The following is a 25,413-nucleotide window of genomic DNA, read 5'->3' as shown; positions in this document are numbered from 1 at the left end:
GTAGGCAACAACCTCAATCGTAACATTTTGCATAGATTGTTTACTTGAAATTTTATAAAAAAAGTTGTAAATATATGAGCCTTTGTTTACAGTTTATTACTGAAAGTGGATACTGATAGAACAACAGTAATGTTAGGCCATTGCCATTATGATGAGATATTGCTATTTCTGTTGCAGTAAATTATGGCAACATTCTGTATCAAACCTGTTATCATGATGTTCTAATGCTGGTTTGATTATTTTACAGTGGGCATCTGATTTAACCGAGCTCAATGTAACTGGGACAATCTCGTATATGCAAAACATCAGATAACACGCAGATTGCAATAAAAATATCTTAACGTAGAAATAGCTCAATACTGATCAATGAAATATGGTTTATTTATACAATAAATCATGTGATAAGCTACCCAACTGCAACCAGTAGGTGCGTTATAACGCTATACCGTCATTGCTCGCACTAACAACAGTCAGTAGAGCCACAGTATCCCGGACACTTTGCAAAATAATACGATATCATCACTATATCAAACGGATATGAGCAGTAATCAAAAACAAAATTTTACCAAATAAGTAATTGATCAAGATTAATTTTTTACTTACAATTTTGTAATATATAGTTTTTGGTTGTTTTTATAGTTATATAAAATAAAAAGTTTATAGATTTTACATTGGTACAATTTAAAGTACACACTTATCAAATCAAACAAATTTAGTAATGTTGTATGCTTACAAAAATAATTTTGATTTAAACTTAATTTGGTTCTTATATTAAGATTTGGGGAGTAAAACATGGGCATTGAGCATTATAGTTAAGGAAAAATGTATTACATGTTTTTCTCCTATGCCTTGGGGCTTTCTCGACTATAAGTGTGCACCTACTAAGTTTTGCTTAATTTTTGTTGCGATAAATTCAATTTTATTTACATACCTCAATGTTTGCTAAATGCTAGTTTTTCCAATTTCCTCGCAGGTAAAGTGAATTGGTGAGCATACATTTTACATTTTCTTGATTAAAAAAAAAAAATCGCTATGTAATTGAAGGCAGGAATATAAAATTTAGTATTATTTAGACTTAACCTCAGTTGACTAGAGCTTTGGTGCTACTTTCAAATCCAAAATATTACATTGCACTTTTATAATACTTCCTCTTAGGCATTCTCTTTTCCAGCAAGGAACCCATTTCACTACTATAGTTGACTTTTATGTTCTATTTGAGCTCGTAGCAGAAGTCATAGTTAGGAGGATCATCAGGGATTGGTGGAGGTTCCTGCGGGATGTCCACTCCCTCCGCATCCAATAGCCGCAGTTTGATCTCCATTGACAGCAGAGTCTCCAGATCATTCTCTGTTTCTTTGCTCAACATCTTGTTACCTGTGGATCATTAGTTTGTTGTAAATATTGTGATAAAATTTTATTAATTTTTTCAGATGTTCAGATATAAACCATACCTTTTATCCCGTTTGCTAACAAAGGCACACTCACACAGACTATTGAATAAATACGCTACATAACTGATACCACACATGCTGATACGCTACATCATGTTCACCATTGACCATGAAAATAATTATAATTTTATCAACCCAATTTTAGTACTATGAGTCCTAACACGAAGCGATCCTGCAAAATTATTCAACATACAGCTACAAACGGAAAAAACCATGTGCAAGTAGTGTAATATACATGGCATCAATAGAGTCTGGAATCAGCCCCCCAGATGTTGAACTGTTACAGATAAGAATATAACGGTTTGAGTTTATCAATATTATATTAAAAGATCCACATTTTCAATTAACTTTCATCACATCAGGGGGATGGCCCTCCGAAAAAGTCTTGAAAAATCTCAAGTGTAAGCATAGGTCAAGTTTTGCACCTTAGAAATAGAAAAATCAGGGTCAATATTATTATCATCATCACTATCAAAATCAAACAGTGCATCCTCAATGTCTTCATCGTACAAAACATTTGCATTACTGCCGCACAGGTCATTGATACCATTTTAGTTGAAAATGAATACTTACTTTACATGTTTATTTGTTGACAAATAGAGATTCCAATTAAGTGATGCATTCTTGTAAACTGTTTTATTTTAGTTTCTTTAATGTTTCAAGCAATTAAATATTTAATTATTACACTACTTAGTAGTATAATTGTATTTTTAATTGACTGACAATGCTTATTTTTCATAAAAGATTAATGGCAATAAAACTTATGATTCTTGATAGCTAAATAATCATAAAAAACCTGCGTCTATTTGTAAACGAACGACTTCAAAACAAATATTTAACCAAACAGTACCAGACACTACAAGTAGTTGGTTGGCAGAAAACAAATATTAAGCAGGTTTGCAACTATGCATCGTAATAATGCCAAAAGTGAAACCATAGAGGAAGATAACTTGTGACTGGTAACCCTTTCACAAGATCTACAGACACATTACATCGAACAAATTTGAGTCCGAATGACTTTTTGTTAGATATTCATGTTGCAACAGATGTCGGACTGAATCTTACTTTAGACCGGAACGGCCGAGATAGTAAAGTCGGACTGAGTTTACCTATGGACTCCAAAAGCTTAATAGATTTAATTTGAAAATTACTACTGTACATCATAAATACATTCACTTTAAGTTGGAGAGAATTCGTAAATTTCTAATAATTTAAAGGATGAAGTTTCACACTTATGCTGGTTATAAGGTGGATTGTGTGTTGATTTTAATATTGAAATAAGATTATTAAATTTAACAGACTGTTACAATAATATTGAGACTACTAACCTAGCAGTGCATTGATGCCATCAGTCCAGTAGTCATATTCTTCCTCATTTGGAGCAACAAAATCCAAGGAGGTGACATCAACTGAGTCTAATGTTAGCGAGAAGGCCAGTTGGTGAGGTGTCTTCCTACCTCTGTGTAAAAATAACAAACAATTTAATTTTTAAAACTAGATAGACAAGCAAAAGATGAATGATTAGTTTATGTATCTCATTTTACAGTAATTTATCAATGCTAGTTATCTGGGAAAACCGGTAACTGCACAGTCTAACATACCAGACTTTCAATCTAAATTAGAGATAAGGGAAGTTAAAATATAAATTTACTATGAGATCAATATGTCATTCTAGTTCTGACTTACTTCTATAATTGTCACTTTAAATATATTGCATCTTTATTTTAACAGGTAAAGAAAGGAATTATAACCGTCTTTGCCAGTTAAATTCAAGAATGTCTTATCTGGAATTTGTATTGCCTATAATCAATCAATCAACTTAGAATAGCCATTGCAAAATAGGTTTTACTTACATTTTTGAGTACTATCAGAATAATAAAAATGGTTAGTGTCAAAAGACCGTAAACTTTCTAATATTAATTATTTAATTTTTATATTACTTTATTGCATATAGGCTTAGATAAACTGCCCTTAGCAAGTTTCCACATCACTGTGACAGAGGATGAGGTTCAAATGCTTGCATTAACCTAGTGCCTGAGTGGCCAAGTCCTAGTATGTCTCAGTGGCTAAGTGGCCAAGTTGTCAAGGTCATGACCACTGACTACTAACTGTTCAACTGCTGTCCTAAGTTCTGGCCACTCTAAAGGAGATTACGTATTGTTACAACCTACCAGACAGTTTCCGGGAAAAATTATATAATACTTTTATTTTTAACATTTTACCATAATAAATAAATCATTTTATTTAATTTGATTTAACACATATGAAATTAATTTTAATTAGTATTATATACAACACAAATGATTACTATTAGTGGAAAACTTGCTCTTCTTGGATGGAAGAAAACTGCAATAATACGTACAATGGAGTTGAGTGCTGGTAAAACTGATGTTTATATTACTTCAGCTGAAAGGAAGATTTTTAGATCAAAGAAAAAGTTATATAATTTTTAAAACATTGTTTAAATTTGAATATTGAAGATTTTAAATTCAGTGTAAATAAAAAGTCACTAATTGCTGGAAATTTATTCAGAAAATCAAATAATTGAACGTAATAGTTACAAAATTACATAGCTAAACAAATGACATTAAAACCAAACTTGAAAAAAATATGTAACGCCGCAAGAAGATAATTGCAGGTTGTTGAATTATTATGTTACAAGGGCTGTTCAGAAAGTGACAGACTTTTTGAATGGTGCGACAGTGGGCAGAGCTACAGAAATGAATAGGATATTCATCTCCAAAGGATCTTTATTTAATATACCACAAGTATACGAGGTATGGCTATTAAATAACGGGACTGACGCTGCAGTGGAACGAGTGTGCATGCGCCAACCAACAATGACCAACAGCTGTGTAGTTTGAGACTTCCTCTTCAGAATGTAATTAGTTTCGTTTCTGTAAACAAAATCGTTGTGTCATAACCTTCATTTATGTAAGTGTTGTTATTTTGTTTTGCCGGAAAAATGGTTAGCGTAATAATAGAGCAACGAATTGCTATTAAATTTCACGTTAAACTTGGAAAAACCGCTACCGAAAACCTATAATTTACTAAAAGAAGTGTATGTCAGTGAATGTTTATCGCGGACTCGTGTTTTTGAATGGTTTAAGCGTTTTCAAGATGGTCGACAAGACTTGGAAGATGATTCGCGGCCAGGTCGTCCTTCAACATAAAAAATGGAAGACAATGTCGAAAAAGTTAATTTGATTCGGTCTGACCGACGATTAAGCATTCGTGCAGTTGCTGAATCTGTAGGCATTGATAAAGAATGTGTACAGCAAATTTTACATGACAATTTGAACATGCGAAAAGTGTGTGCAAAAATGGTACCAAAAATTCTTACGATTGATCAACAAGTAGCTTGTAAAAATGTTTGTACTGACACTTTGAATGCCATTGAAAATGACCCAAATTTATTGGAAAGAATAATAACATGTGATGAATCGTGGTTTTTTACTTATGATCCGGAAACGAAGCGCCAATCCATGCATTGGAAGACCTCAACTTCACCGAGAGCCAAAAAAGCAAGAATGAGCAAGTCAAAATTTAAAGCAATGATGATTGTTTTTTTCGACATTCGTGGGATTGTGTACCTTCACTGGGTTCCTGAAGGTCAAACAATTAATCAACATTACTATCTTGAGGTACTTAATAAACTACGTGAAAGAGTAAGAAAAAAACGACCAGAAATGTGGAAGGACAAATCATGGATTTTGCACCAAGACAATGCGCCAGCTCATTCTGCGTTATCTGTCAAGCGGTTCCTGACCAACTACAGCATCCCAGTGTTAGAACCATCCACCTTACTCTCCAGATCTAGCACCATGCGACTTTTATCTTTTCCCTAAGGTGAAATCTGCATTGAAAGGTATGAGATTTGAATCCGTAGAAGCTGTTTAAGAAAAAGCGGCAAGACTCCTGAAAGAGTTGACAGAAGATGACTTTCAGCATTGTTTCCAACAATGGAAAATTCGCATGGAGCGTTGCAGGGATAGAGAAGGGGTGTATATTGAAGGTGATAATAAGTAATTATGTTTAAAATGAAAATACATTTTTTTTAAATATCAGTCCCGTTATTTAATAGCCATACCTCGTAGACAGACGAAACGCAGCACAAAGCAATAAATTTGCAGTTTAACCCTCTCTCAACCAATCACATTGAATCACCTTGTTGGATAGTCTGACACTAAAGTTTAATTACTTTGATTTGCTTTGTACTGGAAGTGAAAATCCAATAATTTTTACATCACATGATAGGAGATGTAATAAGCTTTACAACAATGTACGGCACATAACAGTTTGATTCAAATTCAACTGATGTATTCTGCTGAGGCAGCATTTATTTTATATTAACTCGACTGGGAGAGGATCAACTAAGCTCATAAGCTCAATCAACAAAAGAAGACTAACCTGACATCCTTCATGTGAGGACACTCCTTGCCAGTGAGTAGAGCCTTGATGTCCACAACGGCCAGCTTGTTAGGCAACTCCTCCAGAGTCGGCACACACTTCTCGTCACAGTCTCCGTAGTGAAACACCTTGTGGTTGGGTGACAGTCTCACGTACCAGAACTTGTCTTTTATCCTCTGGACAGCAATAGAATAAAATACTACTATTATATGAGCTGTCATGTTCCCTTTTATTATTTAGTATGAAAATTAGACTCAGCTAGGTGAGAAATTCACAGTGTTGATAGTAGTGTGTAATTAGGTTATTCACTGTCAAACAGTTAACCATAATTAAAACCTCAACTTGGATGATTTCTACAATTAATTTTTTTACTCTGTTCTATGACGGGGTTTTTGACAAACACTTGCATACTTTCTGACACCTCGGATAGTCTGTTGTTTATTTATATGAATGTTAAAACATTACTTGTTAATATTGGTAAGGTGAATTAGACTAGTTCTTGAATTTAATAAATTATAGTAAACTGACTTTTGTTGTTAAATTTTTCCAAACCATATGTCATAATCTGGTTTCAACACCCATTGATACACCAACGCCCGCATACATCTTGCGGCCAATTTTTGAATTATTAAACTAAATAACCATTAAAAATATTGTACACAAACTAATAAACACATATGAACATTGTGTTTTGTTCTAATTATACAGGGTGTCAATTAAGTCTGGAACCTCTTTTTTAATTTTTAAACCACAATATAAAAAAATATCAAAGTTCACACGCGCTTACTGGTGATAGTAACGCATACATCTGCCCAATTACCGACCGGATAATCCCTTTGGGGGACGGTCCACAAGGAGTCAGACAAAATTCTTAAATAGCAGAATGGGTCAAGTTTGGTATCAAATTAAAGGTCTTACTTAGCAGAGTACAATGTCACAAACCGGACTTCAAAAGGTGGATTCATTTAGTAGTTATAGCTATTTGAATTTTAAAACAATTGAACAATGTAAATTATTAAGTATTACAAGTAAACACCAATTTTTAAGTACCTGTGATCAAATTAAGTGTTCAAAATGTTCCCCTCCCATCGTCTGGCAATGTCCTAGGCGGTTGTAAAAGCCATCCACTGCATTTTGAAGGTAGTCACGAGGAATATCTTGAGCTTCTTGGACTATGAGATTTCTTAGGTGCGCCAAATCTCGAGGCTTAGTACGATAAACTTTATCTTTGAGGTATCCCCAAAGAAAAAAAATCCAGCGGAGATAAATCAGGGGAACGAGCAGGCCACTCTACTGCACCATGTCTTCCAATCCATCTGCGAAGGAATATTGTATCCAAGTATTCTCTAACAAGGAGAGCAAAGTGTGGTGGTGCGCCATCTTGTTGGAAATAAATTCTTTGAAATTGTCGACCAAGAGCAGCTTGTAGTGCAGGAATTATCTCATTTTGGAGCATTGCTAGATACGAGTCACCATTTAAATTACCATTGATAAATAATGGGCCCATAATTTGATTTCCTGTAATACCTGCCCAAACTTTAAGTTTCTGTGGATGCTGTGTATGACTCTATCTGCCACTTTCACATTCTAAGTTGTGTTATTGGTAATAATTATTGATTCCTGGCTTCGATTACTACATTGTCATATGATGGGAGGGGAACATTTTGAACACTTACTTTGATCACAGGTACTTAAAAATTGGTGTTTACTTGTAATACTTAATAATTTACATTGTTCAATTGTTTTAAAATTCAAATAGCTATAAATACTGAATGAATCCACCTTTTGAAGTCCGGTTTGCGGCATTGTACTCTGCTAAGTAAGAACTTTAATTTGATACCAAACTTGACCTATGCTGCTATTTAAGAATTTTGTCTGACTCCTTGTGGACCGTCCCCCAAAGGGATTATCCGGTCGGTAATTGGGCTGATGTGTGCGTTACTATCACCAGTAAGCTTTGAACTTTGGTATTTCTTTCTATTGTGGTTCAAAAATTAAAAAAGAGGTTCCAGACTTAATTGACACCCTGTATTTTTCCTGAATATTGACTACATTCAATAACAGGATTTCGGACATTTGCCATTATTATAGGTTATAAAAAGTATAACACAATGTTTCAAGGATTGGAATCTATCCTCTTCGTCAAGTGGGAAGAGGTATTAATATATACAAAAATAACGAACAGAAAGAAATAAAGAAAGGAAAGAAACTCTTGTGAACCCTATGTTTGAACCTTTTTCATTCCCTTCTTGACGAAGAGGATCTAGATTCCAATCCTCGAAACATTGTGTTATACCTTTTATAACCTGTAACGATGGCAAATGACCGAAATCTTGTTATGCCATCAAACCTTCCATCATCAATAACACTTTAAACAACAACTTTAAACAAAGAACATTCAATAGGCTTCTATCAGTTGATAGCAGCATGCGTAACCAAGGTGGTAAGACATTTTTCTGGAATGTATTTGCTGCTCTTTTACATTAGTTAAATTAACTGTCTGTAAAAACAAACAGCTTGGACATCAAAATCAATCACTGGATAGACAATGTTTCTTCGTCATTAGAAGATAATAATTATGAGCATACAAAAATAATTACATAATACAAATTTTATTACAGATTTAATGTGAATTTTTTATGATTAGTTTTTAGGGAAAATTTCATGAACATCTGACCAAAAATTGCTAAGCTATTGAGGCTTTATTACGTTAGGACTTTCTTAACTTACATAATACACATAAAGAGTAATACAGTAGTTTCTTTATATGTAATATAAAATAACTGATTTGTGTGATTGAAGTTTAGAAAATTGTGTGATTTGTGTGAGAACTCAGGTTTATGACCCAACAGGAATAAAACTCGTAGGCTCACGTCAAACAGACATGTTTTCCTCCACAAGCTGCTTACCTGCCCTCTGTTGGAGTACTTGGTGAATCTGGTGCCTTCAACTAAAAAGCCGAGTCGTTGCTGCTGTATAAGCTCCATGATCTCTGGTGTGATCATCTCCTTGAGCTGTGTGACAGGCCGTGCATGACTCTCCCACTCTTCACGCGACGTACGCTCCTGCTGCCATAGATTAGTGATCTCTGCATAAGTCAGCAGTTGCAGCCTTGCCTTGAACATAGAGAGCTCGGCCGGTTGTGTGGCTAGCGCACGTGTGATCTGCTCCCGCACCACGCTGAATACCTGCACAAACTCTGTTATAGGCATCACAGACTATACTTATCTTACCAAAAATATTCTAATGCCAATATTTTGATAAAGTGTGTTTTTTTCTTCTAAATACATACACAATGTCAAATTGAACTTTTGTTATTTAAGACTAACTAGCAATATATTATTTTTATTACACAATCGTTATTGGTATAATTTGTATTCATATTTTGATCCCAAACTACTATATGAAACTTATTGCTTTGACATAAGTTATAACAATTCAATCATAGCTCTAAATTAACTGTGGTGGTGCTCTTATGGCAAAATTAGATTGTGAATTGAAAAAATGTCTGTTCGAACTTGACTTAAAAGTATCATAATACTTTTTATTTTGAAAGCTTCTGAAACATTGCACTAAGGTAAAGCTGGAACACTGCAGGTTTAGTAATCTAACACTCAACTCAATCATTTTACACAAACACATATTAATCTCACATTTATTCATAGCTTCACTGACAAGTAGCCCATTCATTAAACTAATGCCAGTTTACGAAAGAAGCTGTTCAAATGCCAGAGTTCCATGTTGTATTCTATAAATGTTCTGTAGTACAATAACCATGGATAGCACTGCCCTGTATTAGCTAGCAATATAACATCACATCCTGAAAGCATTGATCCGTGTAAACTGTTTAAATTAAAATTCTTACATGATTCTTTTACAGTCTGAAAAATCTGTTGAATTGAATATTCCATAAACCAGGTGAAGATTTATAAGCCCATTCTTAAAATATTTTAAGAGAAATTCTGTCAGATTCTGTAACATACTGGAAACATTTACTTTTTCTTAGAGGATGTTTTTTCCATAATTACAAGTCGGGCATCATCTTGTTCTTAAAAACAAAAACTATGCAATTAGTTTTTGCATGGTTAGTTTAAGTTTTACATCATAGAAGTAATGAATACAAGAATTCAGCAGTTTAATGAAGGAGTCTATATTTCTAACGCAGAGAGTTGTATCATAAGTATAGTACTGAACTATCTGTGCATTCTGGATCAATGTTAACATAAATCAATCATAAACAATACTGAACCAAGAATACATCCATGAGAAATCCCTTGAGAGAGTGTTAACAATCTCAACACACATGGCCTACATCACTGGGGCACAACTGCATTTAAAACCGGCATGCCATGTACCTACACATTTCTTCCAGTTTTAACAAAAAAAAAATAGCACAAGGAAATTGATCAAATGCCCTCAATAATAGATGAACAAACCAAGCATATACGAGGTGTGTTCAAAAAGTATCGCGAATTTTGAATTTTCGCGGTTTACGTATATTCGAATTTCGATTTTTTTTGTGGCGTTATGTTGGTACATATGTCTCTCACTTATGTTGACAATTTCGGCCATTTTAAATGTTCAGTTAATTGTTGACAGCTGCTTTGCTTGCAAGTGTTTTGGTTCGTCTTCGATTTTTACCTATTCAAAAAAATGGAACAAAGAACCTATATCAAATTTTGTGTGAAAAACGAAATAAAGTGCGCGGATGCATTCCGAATGTTGACTGTGGCATACAGAGAAGCTACTTTGGACAAAAGCAACGTTTATCCGTGATACAAAATGTTTTCAGAAGGCCGAGAAGATGTGAATGACAAAGAGCGTGCCGGACGCCCGAGCACTTCAACAACACACGAAAAAATTGATGAAGTGAAGAAAGTGGTATTGGCCAATCGTCAAATCACATTTAGAGAAATTGCCGAGGACCTAGGCATATCGATTGGCTCGTGCCATTTGATTTTAATCAATAATTTGGGCATGAGACGGGTCACCGCAAAATTCATACCAAAATTGCTCAATTTCGATCAAAAACAGCATCGCATGAACATTGCTAATGAGATGTTGGAATCTGTCCGCGACCACCTGAATTTGCTCCAGAGGGTCATAACTGGTGACGAATCGTGGGTTTATGGTTATGTCGTGAAAACCAAAGCTCAATCATCTCAATGGAAGCTGCCGCACGAATCAAGACCGAAAAAAGCACGCCAAGTTCGGTCGAATGTGAAAGTTTTGCTTACAGTTTTCTTCGATTGCAGGGGCGTGGTGCATCATGAGTTCTTGCCACAAAGTAGAACGGTGAATAAGGAATATTACCTGCAAGTTTTGCGCGAAGCAATCTGCCAGAAACACCCGAATTTGTGGAAAAACAAAAATTGGCTTTTGCAACACGATAACGCCCCTGCTCACACATCGCTGCTTGTACGTGACTTCTTGGCCAAAAACAACACACTAATGATACCGCAGCCACCGTATTCCCCAGATCTGGCCGTCTGTGACTTTTTCTTGTTCCCGAAACTGAAGAGGCCCATGAAAGGACGACGGTATGCCATGATTGACGAGATAGAGACGGCATCGAAGGAGGAGCTGAACAAGATACAAAAAAATGATTTTTTGAATTGCCTCAAAGATTGGAAAAAACGTTGGCACAAGTGTATAATATCCCAGGGGGATTACTTTGAAGGGGACAAAATAGATATTCACGAATAAATAAATAACTTTTGAAAATACACAAAATTCGCGATACTTTTTGAACACACCTCGTACTCTATAATCTCCAGTCTCCATGATCGTGCCCACAAAAAAGTTTGTAATGCTATGATTTTTTGTTATTTTTATGAAAGTCAAACTTATTCAAAAACATAATAATAATAATAATAATAATAATAATAATAATAATAATTGTTTAAACACTTTAATTAAAATGGCTAGCATTAAAACAAAGGAATAATTTTAATTGCTTTTAAGTACAAGTATTGCTTTGTTTGAAAACTGGGATCACTTCACCAGTTTTCAATTGATGCGTATTTATCCCATTTTCAAAACGTATATTGACTAAATTACTCTGTATTTCCAAAAAGGACTATGACAATTTTACGTAACCACATTGGATACCATCGATATAAGTGACTTTTCTGTTTTAATTGCCTCTAGTTTTAACTAGTTTTTAATTGTCACTTTAAACTCTTGCAACAATGAAGTTTATTATATTGACTGATGAACTTTTGTTCAAGTTTAATTTATGAATCTCTACAAAAATAAAAAGAATTTTTCCTATAGGAATATTTTTACCTTAACAAAGTCCTCTGTAGTAGCGCGCATTTCCTTCCAGGTCTTGTTCAGCAGGACAATACAGATGTAAAAGAACTCTTCAAAAGGATGATCGTGAGTGAAGAACATAGGATGGTAGTTCTGGCCCTGTTCGCTTGGTGGTTCTCCAATGTGGAGGATCTCGCAGAGCAGCTTAACTAGCTCCACACTGGTGCGGCCAAACGGACACTCGTGTTCGTCAGCTCTGCAGGAGTTCTCCAACACTACCTGACCATTCATTTTACTAATCAGACAAATAAAGTTTTACGAAGCATGAATAAAGTTTATTCATTGTTAGAGAGTTAATTGTTAAAGAGTTGCAAGTGTTGTACCCATTTCTTAGGATAGGTTTCTCCAAGTGCAAAATATGATTTACAGTTTTACACTGTCTACAATGCCATGTATATGAACTCAACAATAGTTTATCGTGCAACATCTGAAATTACTAATGCAAGGGCTATTCTGTAGGCTATTGAAAGTAGATTACGTTTCGCTCTGAAACCACTGGGGCGGGACTATCGTGGCCGTTACGATGTCAGGGCGTTACTCCGTTCAGTGGCTATCCAGCCGAGCTAGTGTAAGGTTACTGTCACTCCTCGTTTTTATACAATAGTAGTTTAAAAAGGTGTGATGCAATTGAAAATTTTGTCAGTTATTAAGTGCAGTTGGTAATACAGATTTTATTAGCTACGCACAATAAACCGATTGAGATTTATCGCCAACTCTGTGACGTTTATGGGAACGATGTATTCCTGAAGGTGGAGTGCGTCAGTGGTGCATTAAGTTTAAGAATGGCTGAACTAATGTGCGTGATGACAAATGAAGTGGACCAAGTATTGTGATCGATGAAATTGTCTCTAAAGTTGATTAGAAGATTAAAGAAGACTGCTAATTCACAATAACAGAACTCTTACTTAGTTTTCCTTAAATTTCAAGGAGTTTGCTACACAAAATTATTATGCAGAAGTAAGGTTACCATACATTTTGTGTAAGATGGGTAATAATCTTAACAGAAGCCCATAAAAATCAGCGTGGTACAACATAAATTCTGTGAGGTATTGTGAAACCTTGCAAACGTTAAGAAGAGCAATACAAAATAAGCACAGAGGAAAGTTAAGTTCAAAAATTTTGTTTTTGCACAACAACGCCCGATCACACACGGCAAATCGGACTCGAGAAGTCCTGGATGCTTTTAAGTGGAAGGTGTTTCCACATCCGCCTTACAGTCCAGACCTTGCACCCAGCGACATCTACCTGTTTCCAGCAATGAATACCTGGCTTGCGCTTGCGATGCAGTGTGCCTTCCTGGTTGAAGTCTAAGGCAGCAGAATTTAAAAACTAGTTCACCACTATGGAAGTGCTTAAATTTTTATGGTGACTATGTTGAAAAATAGTGTTTTAGTGTTACTTTCAAATGTGTATAGTACAATCTTTTTGATTGTACTTTGTTTTTTGTGTATATCAAAATGTAATCTACATTCGTGATATTCCTCGTATATTAATCAGCAAATTAAACAAGTTTTTTGTTTTAAGTTTGTTTTTGACAATGGAAGGATTGTGAAGGAAACAGGTTTGTTATGTATGCATTTTTTAACTAATGCTATCATTTTAGTTAGTTGAACAAGTTTCATTAAGCAATTAAAAATAATTTATAAATAAATGACTTATTTTAGCAATTAAAAGTTAGTGCAATTAATGGTATGAATTTTATAGCTTCCATTCAAAAGACTTGTATTCTCGTTTTTGAACAAAGGGTCCACTAGTTTATTAAATTTTCTATATTTCCAATATGTCTTAAAATATTAAAGCATATAATCCTTTGAGCGCAAACTTTTATTACATTTCTTTTGATAAGAACTCTATACATTCTTTATTATTTAACTTATCATATCATGATGTTAAAAACTGCCTGCTATTAAGCAGTTTTCACCACTGCCAGTTGAGAGTTAAATTTTTTAATTTATTGTAGACAGCTCTTCATATTAACCCTTTAAGTGGCGGTCATTTGTGGTCTCAGTGGCAGGCCGTTTTCGGGTAAATTGCCGTCATCGTTAAACTTATTTTTAGAAAATATTGTATAAGTGATAACCTAGCAACATTATATATATATTTTTTCCTTATGAACTATAGAATAAGAATAATTATGATATTTGGTTCCTTATTTTTATTTTCAGATGAATATCATTGTAGGTGTGTAAAGATTTTCTTTTAGAAAAAAATAATTTTTAAGTTCTACTGTCCGTCACTTTGAAACTACTGGAACTACAAAATAATGTCATATTTACAGAATATACACAATTTTATTCTAAACAAATGACTACCTATGCATTTTTTTCTATTTACAAGAACAAAAAAGTTAGAAGGGAAAAACTAAATCAATGTACAAACTGTTTTGTTTTGTTTTTTTGTTTGTTTTTTTTTTTTTTACTCCGAGTCACTAGTCACTAGGGCTTGTATTTTCCTCCCAGTAGTGTAGGGCCTATAATAGTGGCTTAGTTTGTCATAGCACAGTATATTTCGTAAATATAAAACAGGAATTGTCTTATCGCAAACCCCTCCCCATCCTCAGACAGAGGTCAAAGTCGAGCGGTCTAGTAGATAAAGTGATTACAGAATCTCGCCGCCCGTTCAGCTGGTGCGCCGCATTCTTGTACTTTCGTGTTTTACTGTGTGTGTAATAGATTAGTGATGTGTGACACTATGAGAATTTGGGATTTACCCAGGAGCGAAGAGGGGACCATTCGTTTTTTACAAGATCGTGACTAGTTGCCTAAATCTAAAATATTCGTGGCGGTCGGCAGTTGCGGCTGAAGGCAGAAATCCACTACACTCACTCATCCTTGATATTGCTGCATTCTGGGCGTCACAGGAAACCCATTAACAATTAATAATCGTTGTAAGTTTGTAATTGAAGAGTTGCTTTTTCGTTCTATAATGTTTTTTTCTATAAATTTATATGTTTGTGTTCCTCATACTGGTGTGGTCGGTATAATCCCAAAGTACCCCAACATTTTCCATGACGAACGAATAACCTAAACATTTACCGGTAACACAAACAACGCGATAAACAATAATATACTGACAATAACAGTACGCAAAGTCGCCAAACAAAACAGTGACGAGACGAAGTAGACAGCTGTTCTCTCGTCTGCCGCCAGGTCAAACGAAAACTGTTGGATTCATTTAGGCCAGCAAACATTAGTAACATGAATACACACTATACTATATGATATATATATATATATATATATATATAGGAAATTTCATGGAGAATACGATAGTTCAAACTAGGCCTAAAAATAATGGATGGTTGCGGAGCAACAGCCTTAAATGTGAAGCGACGGCTGTGACGGCGCTTGCCACTTCGCGGCGGCGTGAATCATATGTCTCAGACGGCGCTTGCCACTTATAGGTTTAAAAGTATCTCTAGGCTATTTAATTTTAATAGAGATTTTTCCAAATAAGCTCTTTTGTAAGCAAAAACCAAATTCAATTGAAATTGGGCACATTTTTAATTTTTTTCAAAGTATCCAAGCTAATCTCTAATCTTCCCTTCACTTCTATTGGAAGTCCAATGAATAAATTACTTGCAAAAACTATTTATTTTGTACAATAGTGTGAGCTAATTCGAACCGCTACAATGACAGTTTTAAAAGTACCTTGGTATAGCTCTCCGTGTGATTGCGAGCAAAGTAGATCATGCAGTCCAGCGCCAACATGCCAGGAGGTGTCTCAGTGAAGTCCATCGCAGGATTGATATCACACTTGAATCCTAGCTTCTTATAGTCCTTGGCGTAACCACCATGCTGTCTGCGAGCCACTCCGTCTGTAGAGCCTGTCCCGTCCGAGTCAAAGGCAATCCGTCGCAATTCTTTTATCTTGTCATGTGCATCTTGATCCTTATTACAATATAATTATTAATTAAATCAAAATTAGTTTTAACTTAAACTAGTTTTAAAACTGTACTAATGTAACAAAGTTCAAATCTTTTCAAGATTTAGTTTTGTTAATTTTTATAAATGATCATAATGTACACATTATCTTTTACAAGTATAAAATGTTGTCAGATACTTCGGTTTGTTTCACAATACGTAAAATTGGTTTGATATTCACATACTAATAGATAATGCTAGCCTTAGCTATATAGACAGTAATAAAACTCCTTCAAAAGATAACATAATCAGGGGTACCAGGTTATTCTGGATTCTTATTTCTCGTTTGATAGAAATGATTTGAGTAACAGAGAAAAATAAATAAAACTGGAAGACATGGTGTAATTCAATTGTTTTAAAAGGAGAAAACGCCAAATGAAATAAATGATAGGATTTTACCAACATGAGTTAACTCATGTCCTTTCTATGAAACTGTTCAACTGTGGATAAATGAATTTATGCATTTCAGAACAAGCACTGAAGAAGCACCATGTCCTGGAGCCCTGAAATCAGCAGTGACACGGAATGATTGATAAAGTCGAGAATTTGGTTTTAGCTGACAGCTAAATGAAAGTGCGGAAGTTAGCTGAGGCTATTGGGATTTTGACTGAACGAGCTTACTTCATTTTACATAATGAGTTACACATGAATAAGCTTTGTGCAAGATGAGTGCTGAGTGAACAAAAGGGGATTCGGGTGTGAACATCTGGGGACAATTTGATAGTGTTTCAGAAAAATCCGGTAGAGTGTACGCAGCATTTTGTGAGAATGGACAAGACTAGGATTCAACAGTATACACCACAAATAAAGCAGTCTAGACAATAGATTGTACGTGGAGAGCCTTCAAGCTCCAAAAAAGGGGAAAAGTGTTCCATCTGCTGCAGGAAAGGTGATGACATCCGTTTTGGGATGCAAAAGGCATTCTACGGATTGTCCACCTTAATAAATATCATGATAACTGATGTGTTCACGTTATTGTATATACAACATGTATTATAATCCAAAATGCATAAATAAAAGTAACTTTATTATTTGAAAGGATGCCAAATATTGAAAAATTATAAAATGTGATTTTTTTTTATGGTTGGATTACATTTTTTAGAATCCTTTAACAGGGAGTTCAATCTAGTAGTTTTCAAAATCTGACACTTCTGTGATGTGGTGTGATGGTAAGCTAGAGAGTTTACTGTACTGTTTGTTGACTATTTCCATTTAAATTAATATATTATGTAGTTAAGATTAGAAACAATTTTTAATCATTAAGTTGGAACAAAATATGTACAAAAATATCTTATTAAAAATGTATTATTTTCTACAAATTAAATGTATTATGTTAGATTTAATTTTAAAATATTTTCTTTTTGTAAAATACATTCTGAAAAGATAAGAAAATTCTTTCCAAGTACAACAAATAGTTAATAAAAACAATTACAGAATAAAATGCAACTAAAGTAATTGTATTTTAAACTTGATTATATGCTCATATATATTACACTTATGTAATAATTAACTAAAAATTAAACAAAATACAGTTTCTACATGAATGAAATAGCAATCATAAGTGCTCTCTTAGTATTCAGAAAATTGTTTACATTACATACCTGAGGATCCATCTTGATGTTCATCCGTTGTTCCAAAAGTCCCAGAGATAATGTCTGTAGGACGTATAATTGGTGAGCCATTTCTGTTCCAACCTGAAACAAATCTTTTATTTAACCTGGATGGAAAGTAGTGTATAAAATATACTGAGAGAATAAAAAAATTTAAAATCGACTTTAAGGGGAAACATATTAAAATTCACTATGTTGTTGACCCTGAATATATCCTTTATATTGGGTAAGTTAAAATATATGTAGAGCATGTGTATGGTGTGTATTTGATACACACTGGGGTATGCCAACAAAAGAGGAACAGAGTATTTACTGTAAAAGGGTTGAGATTATATGTTCTGGGATCTCAGATTGTGTCAATAGGTGAGAATGCAAAACTATTCAACTATATGCTATAACACTCTGCATGTAAATTCACTGTTACGTCTCTCAATCACAAAAATTATGTTTTACTCCCCGACTTCAGAATTCTACTACAAACTGGCCTTTAGCACTAAAACTATTACTATATCAACAAATCTCCTCAGCTTCTGACACAAATGCTACAAATTGCCTGGAGACCAATTTACCTCATGGGTGCTCATTGAGATAAACTTCTACTTTCCAATTTTAGAGTTCTAACCTGCCTGGACTTAAAAAAATATTGAAACATCACAAAAAAAATAGAAATACCTGGAATACATATTAGATGTAAAAATGCTTATTAAACTCACAGCTTTACAACTTATTTAGGGCTCTGCTCCACTGTGACCTTATAAAATGAAAGAAAAGTATTAAAATTCAAAGTACCTTAAAAGACGACAATCAAAACATATTAAATATTTTTCACTTATTCATGTATGGGTCTACTACAATCATGTTCACGAAGAAACGGTTCTGCTATCTGAACTGAGAGATCTGCCCAACTGGCCTATAAACTCCCAATATTAACAATAGCACTACTCAAATATTGCTGCTTGGCATCTGTGTTTTAAATATAAATGGCATCCAAAATATTACGTAAAATGTTATTAAGTGTAAACGTCTGATGTTGCTCCTGCTATTTGAGCATACAAGTTACCAAGCCTTCTACAGGAAGACGAGAGAGACAAGGAAAACATGGTGGTTTCACTTGAATGGTCGTTACTGGCTAGATATTTCAGATCTCACCATACAGACAAGGAGGCGTGTTGAAATTGCATATTGCAATCAATGAACAGCACTTTGTACCTAGATACAATTATAAGTGCACTCTTACTCTTATGATTGTTACGTATAAAATAATAATTTACAAAACAATTATACAAGAGTTATACAGAAAGAAACCACCATTTATGCGTAGCACAAGAAGTTGTATGGATAGCACCACCATGTCAATATTGATGCGTGCAGTGGTTAAGTAGCTTTTAACTGTGTAAGGTATAGGTGTTTGTACCTTGGACCGTTGTCTAGTTACAACCTATAAAACGAGTGCTGTATTAGAACATCTAGCCAAGTGTGTGGTGTTATAAGATTTATTTGGGTGAAAAATCATTCAGTAGCCGAGATTCATTGTGAATTGTGTGTTGTTTATGGCCCAAAGATTATGAGGGCAGACTTTGTTTTCAAAGGGTGCGATTTACGGAAAAATGTAACACAAACACTCAGGATAAAGAAAGGAGTGGTAGACCCTTATCTTTTCAGTGATGACTTACTCAACAAAGTGAATGAGAAAAAGTTTGTGAGAACCATTACTTCACAATTTCAAAACTTTCCGATCATTTCTCTCACAAGTCTTTTACACAAGATAGTGACAGAAAAACTAGGCTATTGAAAGTTTTGTATTTGTTGTGTTTCTAACTACATATAGATAAAAAGTTATGGTATTTAGATGTATGTAACAAAATTTGGTATCTTCACTGGTTAACTTTTTATTTCAAAACTGATGTTACTTTCTGGATAACCCTTGTAGATCTCCCTGATCATAACCCGGATTTAACAAAAAATTTAAAATCAGAAATGCAAATCCCACTGAATGTGTGTTAGTATGTGAAGGATTAATGAACTAATTTTATAAGTGATTTCAATATAAAATGATGAACAAGAAAATCAGAAGGAACTAAAAATTACAAATATAATATAAAAAGAATGGAATATAAAAAAGTTAAACAAGAAAAAGTTATTATGATGAAAGCAAATTATGGAAACTCCAAACAAGAAAATCCCATGGCAATGCAAGTTTTAGTAAATTTCAACATTAATAATCTTAAAACAGTATCTGTTGATAAACAGTTAAAATTGAAAGAGATAAAAGTGGAAAATAAAAATGTAGAAATAAAAAACTTAAAGAGATTTAATAATTATTTTCTGTATTACAAAAGTAAAGAGATATTCAACAAGTTAAAAGAACAACAAGTGAAAAGTTCTGAGGAATATATATATGCTTTTGAAACTAAATTATTAGGAATTTGAACATTTTAGCACTGAATCGTGAATTATAGAATCAAAAAGACTAAGTTACTTACAACAGCCTAATTAAAGAGACAGAGATGGAAGAAGTTATGTGAAAGCAAAGGATCTGTGGGTAAAAAGTAAATTGTAATCCTACAAAGAAGTTTTGTTTCGTTTAACCACGTTTGCAACCAACACCCCAACAAGTAACTTTGCCTGTATTACTTAAGTGTTTAACCTAACAAAAAGCTGTGCCTAGTGTTCCAAAGTGTTTTAACCAGCAATGAGAATTTGACTTTGTTATCTAAGATTGTAACCCTACAAAGAAATATTGTTTTGTTTAGCATGTTTCCAACCAACAATCCAACAAGTAACTTTGCCTAGATTATTTAAATGTCTAACCTAACAAAATGCTGTCTATGGTGTTCCAAAGTATTTTAACCAAAAGGAATCTTTTCATTTTTGATCATCCAAGTGTTTTATTAAACAAATGATCTTTGCTTATCTCAGTATTTATAGTTTACCTAACAAAGAAGCAAGCCTTGCTTATCCAAATATCTTACACAACAAAGAAGCATTTCCAGTATTACCCATGTGTTTTACTAACTACAGTAATGACTAAAAGAAGTCATTGAAGACTACACATCTGCCAAATGGTAAACACAAGAAATTCCATTAGATTAGCCAAAGAAATGTTGGCAGGTCATGATGAGTACATAACAAAAAAAGTATACACCATAAAAGCCAAGCTGACATGAAAGGTATGAAGTCCGTGAAGAAAACACTGATCAAACAAAGAATTTACTTACTCCTTGATCGACATAAGCCCACTTTTGACTATCAGATGTACAAGGAGCAATAAATTCAGCAACAGAAAACTATAACAAAAATGTATAATACTTCTTAACTTTAAAAATCAGTTGAAAAATAAATAAAAGAAAAACATTAATGGTACTAAGAAATTTATAATGAAAACAGATACCTAGCTTAGAATACGGGATTATTCAAAAGTCACCAAACTCTAATTACTATGTTTTGTTACAGACAATAATCTTTATTTAAAAATTCATGGGAAATTGTAACAGCATCATTAAACTATTAATAAAATTAATATTTACAAATTTTATATTATTATTCAGTTTTCATAATGTCTCTTCCAGATAAATTTTCAATAGAGTACAAGGAATTTTGTAGTAGCAACTTCTTTACTTCATTCTTGAAACTTTTTGTGTTTAAAGACTTCTTGAGGTCTTCTGGTAAGTGGTTCCACACCTTTATTCCCATGTATGAGGGCTTCTCTTTAAACAGAGCTAGTCTGTGCACTGGAACCTCTGGGTAGTTTGCTCTCATGAACAAATGTTACCAGCCCACACAGAACTACAGTACTACTGTTAGTATTGATAAGCTGATAAGGATGAACCTCTCTCAACTGAAAGCCATCCAGTGCTTTTACTACCCTCTTTTGGATCACTAAATGTGATGTAAGTTCCACCACACTGAGAAACCATAGCGGAGAGGTTCAAACAGTTCATGGTATAGCGTTTTAGCAGTGAATGTAGTCTTGTTATAATATACATAATACTGCACAGCCATGTTCATCTCAATATATGACTGAATCTCTATCTACATATTTTTCAAACAGAATTAAGACTGTATCATCAGCATTCATTAAGGTTGTGGAAAATTGTTTCTAGATTCTTAGGGAAATCGTACATCTTGTTATTAAATTATTTTTTCCCATTTCATAATTGGTCAGATTTTACTGCGTTGCAGATTTCAAAATAAAGACCTTTGTTTTGTCATAGCCATTAGCCATTTTGTATTCGAGTTGTGTTGTGTTTGTGTGATAGTAGACTTCTAGAACAATTGATTTACCATCTAAAAGCTAAGAAAATGTTTCCGGACAATGTGTGTAGTAGATGCTCCAAAGCTGTTTGATTGTGTTAAAATGATATTGTGTCCTTTTTAGTTCAACATGAAATTTTACATTCCTTTCCTTTGCACAACTATAGTAGCAATCTGGAGTGAGGATAGACTGTTGTTTCATTATTTTAGACTAGTTTAATATGGTTAGGTGAGTTTGTAATTTTTAGTGAACATTAGTGATCAGTCATGTATGGAATTTTATATTTTACTGATTGGTACTATCTCAAGGGATGTTTTTTGTTTGTCGCCATTAGCACAGTTCAGTGCTGCCCTGCACTGATGACTGGAGGCACTACCGTTAACCTGTGAACTACTTAGTGTCTTTAACAATATTAATAATTTTTCAGAAATTTAATTGTTATCTGTTGTTTTTTTTAATTTAATTTATAAGCATTTCCCTATTGAAAAAAATAAGAAATATTGTGGCTAAAATACACAATTACCGATTTTTTAAAAACAACCACATAATTTTATGATATGTTAGGCTATATCACCTTACCTTCTTTAAATTAGGCCTATAGTAGTATATTTAGCCCAATATAGACTATGGTAATTCTAAGCAATATATGGGTCAACCTCGATTTTTCTCATATTACAATATAATGTTCCAATAGTCAATTAGAAAAGGAAATGACTAGAATTTCTTGCCGGAAAGCAGTTATAGGGAGCAGGCAACCGCCAGACGGTCATATATTGCTTAGAGTTACCTATTAGTGATCAGGGGCACTAACGTGATCTGGGCTTCAAATTTGGAACTACTCGAGTAAATTTTTTTTCTAAAAGAGCAAGCAGCGCGAAGCGCTGCGCAGCGGGCAGGCATCGTGCGTGATTCTTTTTTTTATTAAAAATTTCTGATAAATTGTTATTACTTATTACAATATAATGTAGGTAATGTATGTAAAACAATTTTAAACACATAATTACATGCTGGAAAGCAAAGTAAACCAATATAATCCGCCCAATACAAAATCTCCGTAAAAATCTGGTAAAGGAATCTGTGTCATTCCTTTGGTTTGAATCATTTCAGTATATACGAAGATCACGCACGATGCTTGCCCGCTGCGCAGCGCTTCGCGCTGCTTGCTCTTTTAGAAAAAAAATTAACTCGAGTAGTTCCAAATTTGAAGCCCAGATCACGTCAGTGCCCCTGATCACTAATAGGTAATTCTCGCGGTTGCCTGCTCCCTATAACTGCTTTCCAGCAAGAAATTCTAGTCATTTCCTTTTGTAATTGACTATTAGAACATTATATTGTAATATGAGTTGCCTGCTCCCTATAACTGCTTTCCGGCAAGAAATTCTAGTCATTTCCTTTTCTAATTGACTATTGGAACATTATATTGTAATATGAGAAAAATCGAGGTTGACCCATATATTGCTTAGAATTACCTAGACTATAATAAATAAGTCCTGTTAGTATACTTTATGAAGAGATTGTGGTTTAAAATGAGATAGTAAACTATGCTGCCTCTTTTTTGATAAATCTAAGATTTAGGCTAAATTACATAACAATAATAGGCTAGGTTACTCACTTGTCCTGATGCCGACTGGATGATGTTGGTCCATATGACATTGCGGACTTGTTTAGAGCACAGAGTAGCAGAAATGGCTTTACTTTTAGCTGGATCAGCCTTCAAAAATAACGCATTGATCAGAGATATTGCATTTAGCTGAATAGCTTGATTCTGGCTTTGTAAATGCATCACTAAATTAGGAAACGTAACTTCTTTTTCAACATGTCCATATTTTCCTGAACTGTTAAGAACAATATTTTCTAGAATTGACAAGGAAGCTTGAACTACTTTACCATCTTGTGCTGTACTCGACTGGTTATTAACATAACTTGCCACTGTATTAATGAAAGGTACCTCGAGTATATCCCATGATACAATACCATGGTCCATCAATTCCACAAACGAGAGTAGGGAGTAAGCTAGCATACCTCCAACACATTTCCCATTTTCAATTAGTCCAATGATGTATCCTAAACCTTGTTTGTTGATAAACTCTAGAGCAAAAGTTACATCAGTACTCAAACTTGATAATTTTTGAAGGGCTCCAACCTTTTCCTCATTTGTGCCAGAATTAAGTTTTTGCAGTATATCATGGGCAGTTTTAGAAGGTGAATGAGCCAATCTTAAAACTGATCCATTTTTAACCTCATTTCTATTTTTTTCAGTTACATAATTTTGGTTATTTACTTCTGAAAATTGAAGAGCATACTGCTCTGGTTCAGTGAGATTCCAACCATTACATAGATCTTGAATAATGGCAGCTAAAGGCTGCGTTTGATTAAAACCCTTTAATTGGGGATTTTGATCTGCCATTTCAACAGCAATTTTCACGACATTAGAGTCAGTTGTTGTAGGCATTTGTGTCTTGAATACTTTTGCATTCATAGTGAATAAAAATAAACTTTTCTCAAATACACTAAAACAATAATCACTTCACAAATATATTATAACCAACACTTTATAAGGACACACAAACAAATAATTATTCAAAAACACACATGATCAAATTTAGATCCACAAAATAATAGTACACAATTTGAGATTTGTATTTGACAGGTATCTCTGTAGGTTAACCTAACTAAGTCAGTGAGTTAGATTTAGACTGTTATAATCTTGAAATAATGTAAAGTCTAGATTCTAGACTGTCTGGCGTCTGCATGTTTTTAATAAACAAATCGACATGCTAGTCTACTGAAGGAAAGGCCAATCAGAACTCCAATGTCATTCCACGCCCAAACAGATGATGAACATATACACAATTAACCAACAGCATAGAAACTAAAAACATGAAGAAACCTTACCAACAAACTAGATATACGGGGAGACTAAGTAATACATAGGAGACATACATTATTTGTAATATAACAGACTATTGATACGTTATACTATTTAATGTGAATAAATAAACTAAAAAGGAAAGTGCAATATGGCTCTCGACTGGTATTATTTCCGAACGCCCCTTTCCGATGGCGGCGATAATACACTCAAATTTCCAGAATCTTCTTAAATGAACAGCTCCTTATCACAACACATGCCCAGGTAAACATAACCAGAGACATTAGTTGCTAACGTAGATGTATTCTGAATGTACCACGGTTGGTTGCTAATCTGCAAATTCTAAAACTGTACATTTTCCAAATCCTTTATAGATGCAGTACCGAGCAAGGTCGTCAGAAGTAAGATGCAAACACAATCGATCTTATGGTAGCAAAATATTAATATTTTCTGTTTAGAAATGCATAAATTATGCATCTTCTGTGAAACAATGTTATTTAATGCGACTGTAGTATAATCAATATTGTACATCATTAACTTGAAAAATTGGACTCGGTGATCGAAGTCGCCCTCAGAATGT

The 25,413-nt window shown here is 34.0% G+C and overlaps 1 protein-coding gene across 2 annotated transcripts; it reads right to left on the bottom strand.

Annotated features, from left to right (window-relative positions):
* Positions 1–357: 357 nt before the first annotated feature.
* Positions 358–24,766, bottom strand: LOC124356936 (engulfment and cell motility protein 1). 2 transcript variants are annotated; one of them, XM_046808243.1, is made up of 9 exons: positions 23,577–24,766; positions 20,928–20,996; positions 17,701–17,793; positions 15,827–16,066; positions 12,150–12,395; positions 8,771–9,049; positions 5,862–6,037; positions 2,780–2,910; positions 358–1,374 (listed from the first exon to the last, which is right to left on the bottom strand). In XM_046808243.1, exons 1-9 carry the CDS (start codon positions 24,441–24,443, stop codon positions 1,211–1,213), a joined length of 2,265 nt encoding a protein of 754 aa, XP_046664199.1. In that variant the 5' UTR covers positions 24,444–24,766; the 3' UTR covers positions 358–1,210. The 2 variants fall into 2 exon arrangements, with proteins under 2 accessions (XP_046664199.1, XP_046664200.1); XM_046808244.1 differs by lacking the exon at positions 20,928–20,996 and having other exon boundaries at positions 23,577–24,765.
* Positions 24,767–25,413: the final 647 nt, after the last annotated feature.

This window comes from Homalodisca vitripennis, chromosome 3 (genome assembly GCF_021130785.1).
Source record: "Homalodisca vitripennis isolate AUS2020 chromosome 3, UT_GWSS_2.1, whole genome shotgun sequence".
Lineage (NCBI taxonomy): Eukaryota > Metazoa > Arthropoda > Insecta > Hemiptera > Cicadellidae > Homalodisca > Homalodisca vitripennis.
This window is presented reverse-complemented; position numbering and strand designations above follow the sequence as displayed.